The sequence below is a fragment of the Limulus polyphemus genome, unplaced genomic scaffold, assembly GCF_000517525.1.
Source record: "Limulus polyphemus unplaced genomic scaffold, Limulus_polyphemus-2.1.2 Scaffold8634, whole genome shotgun sequence".
In the NCBI taxonomy this organism is placed as follows: Eukaryota; Metazoa; Arthropoda; class Merostomata; order Xiphosura; family Limulidae; genus Limulus; species Limulus polyphemus.
The window spans coordinates 26,545-30,273 of record NW_013674244.1 but is presented as its reverse complement, the minus strand read 5'-3'; the positions used below and the strand labels follow the sequence as shown (position 1 = coordinate 30,273).

The window sequence follows — 3,729 nt, the reverse complement described above, 5'->3', positions numbered from 1 at the left end:
TAGCGTTTCTCGCTAGTGTTTCTTGCTCGTGATTCACAGTAGTCTTACCTGTTCTTGTATACTCAGTGTCCTAGCATCGCTAGTGTTTCTTGCTCGTGATTCACAGTAGTCTTACCTGTTCTTGTATACTCAGTGTCCTAGCTACGCTAGTGTTTCTTGCTCGTGATTCACGGTAGTCTTACCTGTTTTTGTATACTCAGTGTCCTAGCATCACTACTGTTTCTTGCTCGTGATTCACAGTAGTCTTACCTGTTCTTGTATACTCAGTGTCCTAGCATCGCTAGTGTTTCTTGCTCGTGATTTACAGTAGTCTTACCTGTTCTTGTATACTCAGTGTCCTAGCATCGCTAGTGTTTCTTGCTCGTGATTCACAGTGATCTTACCTGTTCTTGTATACTCAGTGTCCTAGCATCGCTGGTGTTTCTTGTTCGTTAGGACTGTAATAATTAGTTAAGTGTGGAGTATAAAAATATCTCTAATATGTTATCATCCTAACCACTCTCTACATGAAGATTAAGTTACACAACGTCTTAAAAATCATTTAATTTTTATAACTCTGAAAATTGTTCTTGTAAGAAAATATGTTGCACGATTATGAAGTTAATTAAAGTATTTGTAAAGTCTATTGATTATCAGCTTTGTATCGTATTAAATGCTTTACTGTGGAGTTAATCGGACATATTGGTCACACTCACCTGCTTTGAAGTCATCTTCAAACTATTTCAACTTCACTGGTGCAACCTGAACAATGACGTTCCTAGTAAGGTCACGAACATTCAGCTTAACCCTAACTCTGTATCCTTCATCGTAGGATTCCACCTACAAGATAGTGATGGCGACTCTGGGATCGTGGCTGTTGGTAGAAAGGAAGGAAGGATCGGATCCACCTGTTCCACGGAGACGGACTATAGTCAGGATTACTGTCAGAAAAAGCCTAGGTACGTGTAAAAAATCACTTTGTTCGTTATTAATCACAAACCTACACAATGGGCTAACTATGCTCTGCCCACCGCGGGTATCGAAATCTAAATTTCAGCGTTGTAAGCAGTGAGACTGAACGAGGTTCCAGGTCTTATGCTGCGGTTCTATAACTACTTCCTCTATTATATGGGTGCTCAGTTTGATGACCATGATCACACGGTGTTGACCGACACACATCTTGACAACTATCCACAGACACATTACGAGGTCATCTACTTTCAAAATCACGCTTAAGTAGAACAAAGGAGCCAATTTCTATTGGAGTTACATCAGGGAACTTGAAACAACCATTGATTTTGAAGAGTGGATGAAAAATTGTGAACCTTCCTATCATTGTTTATCATCTTGCCAAAGGTGTCGGGAAAATATACCCAACTTCATTGCTATCTTTTTTGGGTCGGAAGGTTCTCTTTCTTAACAATAGCTTTGACTTTGCGGATGAGAGCGTTGTTCTGCCATGCAATTTTTTTTTACTTTGGGGAACATTGAAAGTTCCTTGTTCAAAGTGTTCTGCTATTTTTCGTAGATAGTTTAACAATCAAGCTGTATGAATACTTGTCTCCGGAAACAACTGTTATATACCTCTAGGGGGTGATGATAACTCCACCCGTGGAGCCATTGCATTGGCGCAAAAAAATCGTTCTAACAAAGCACGACTAATCTTACAATTTAAAAATTAAAGTTGGTTGTTGTCAAATATTTCAGTACAATAATATATAAATATATAGTTTGGAATACAATGTTTAATATATATATATAATAATAAAATGAGGTAATATTTCTATTGCTGATTATAGGGTTTCTACGAACCTTTCCTCTGTACATGGATTGGTAATTATTTATAGTTAGCAAGCCTTTGGAAGAGCCGAGCGTAATCCAAAGGTTAGCGTTTCGGGTTGCGAGTCTGCAGTTCCAAACATCTTATCGCTGAATACACTCCGCAGGAAGCAAAATTCGTTGCAGCTATTGAGTTTAAGGAGCTGGATAAATCCATTACAATATTGCTGCTGTCTGGTTACTCCTCCGTCTGGTCAGTAGCTCTAAATTAGGGACGGCTATACCTGATTTTTAAGGGTCAGTAGCTCAAAATTCTGAACGGCTATACCTGAATTTTAAGGGCCCCTGTTCTGGCCGTTTAGCCCAAGTGCGCGTAAAGTATTGTCCAAATTGAAAATTCCATTTCCAGTTCCGACGCTTCGAACGAACTTAGGGAGATCATAACAGTATGTTTGGTAAGAAGGACATGGTTATTGTCGTTAATCTGAAGTTTAACTCAATTATTAAATTAAAAAACACTATCAATTCAACCTGAGTAATGCATAATTGAATCCATTAATATTACGTACATACCTAGTTAATTTAACATAATAAAATAATGTTAAAATAAAATAACTCTACTTTATTCTTGTATTATTACCCAATGAAAATTACACATTTCAGGAACACTCGTATTCCATAAACTAGAACTTTATTGTGGCGGCATCTATCGGATGCTTTCCAAAATATAAAATTCACTCAGATGAACAAAACATTGTCTAATAAGCTTTCATGCCAACAGTATTTTCTTGCCAATGCACATTTCTTCTAGCCTGATAAAAAAATTCCTAGTTGTTGTATTTTTTTTTACTTCTGTCTTTCGTCTTCAGGAATTATTTCTAAACGTCGTCTTTCCATCTGTACTATTTTTGTTGATTATGACTCTCCACAAATGTCTAGTTATAGCAGGCAAGTTGATACCCATTTTATACTTTATTTGTTAAATAAGTGTTTTATTTTAGGCTCAACAAATCTCTGTTTCAGATTCAACGCTGGCAGTAATTCACAGGAATTTTTGAATAAATGTATCCTAAAGTCTTCGCTGAAAGCATCCTCAGCTTCTAACATACACATCACCAGTGGACCAATTAAAGGAGATCACAGTATATTCCCGGGATCCTCGACGTCACCAAGCAGGTAACGATTTACTTCTATTACATTCTAGAAAAGTTCACTGCACTAGATTTGAAGTTTTTATGCATTCCCTCTGTCTGAAGCGCTGAGAACCTTTGTCAAAACCTAGGAAGCCTCGGCTCGGAAACCGAAACCAAAATTATTTGATCGCTAAAACGGCCCACCCGATTTATACGAGCCTAGCGAAATATTTACAGCGCCATCTGGCGGTTAGTTTGATAGATTTTACAGGGACGCCTATTTAACCACATACTTTAGGACAAACTTACAACAAATATTTACTTAGTTCATTTAGTTATGAGATCGAGCGAAATAATCTAATGTCTGTGTACAGTTAAAGTGTGCATTGACTTGAGATAAGTGAGTTGTCACATTTAATGGTAGATATTTTAATAAGTTTGTGAGTCGTAATACGAATACCTGCGATACAACTGATTTAACAGAGAAATTGTTAATACACACACTGAGTTTATTACATACATACTATGGGTTGTGTATTGTATTGAGTGTGACCAATATGCCTGAGTTTATTACATACTTACTATGGGTTGTGTATTGTATTGAGTGTGACCAATATATCTGAGTTTATTACATACTTACTATGGGTTGTGTATTGTATTGAGTGTGACCAATATATCTGAGTTTATTACATACATATTATGGGTTGTGTATTGTATTGAGTGTGACCAATATGTCTGAGTTTATTACATACTTACTATGAGTTGTGTATTGTATTGAGTGTGACCAATATGTCTGAGTTTATTACATACTTACTATGGGTTGTGTATTGTATTGAGT

General features: G+C 36.7%; 1 protein-coding gene across 1 annotated transcript in view; it reads left to right on the top strand.

The window, feature by feature from the left end:
* Positions 1–811: 811 nt before the first annotated feature.
* LOC106475471 overlaps positions 812–3,729 on the top strand; it is a gene marked incomplete at its 5' end in the record, with an annotated part of 14,027 nt that continues 11,109 nt past the window's right edge. The window contains 2 exons of the mRNA XM_022379567.1: positions 812–938; positions 2,782–2,934. Of these exons, the coding sequence (XP_022235275.1) occupies positions 812–938; positions 2,782–2,934 (280 nt within the window). The remainder of the gene's footprint in view (positions 939–2,781; positions 2,935–3,729) is intronic.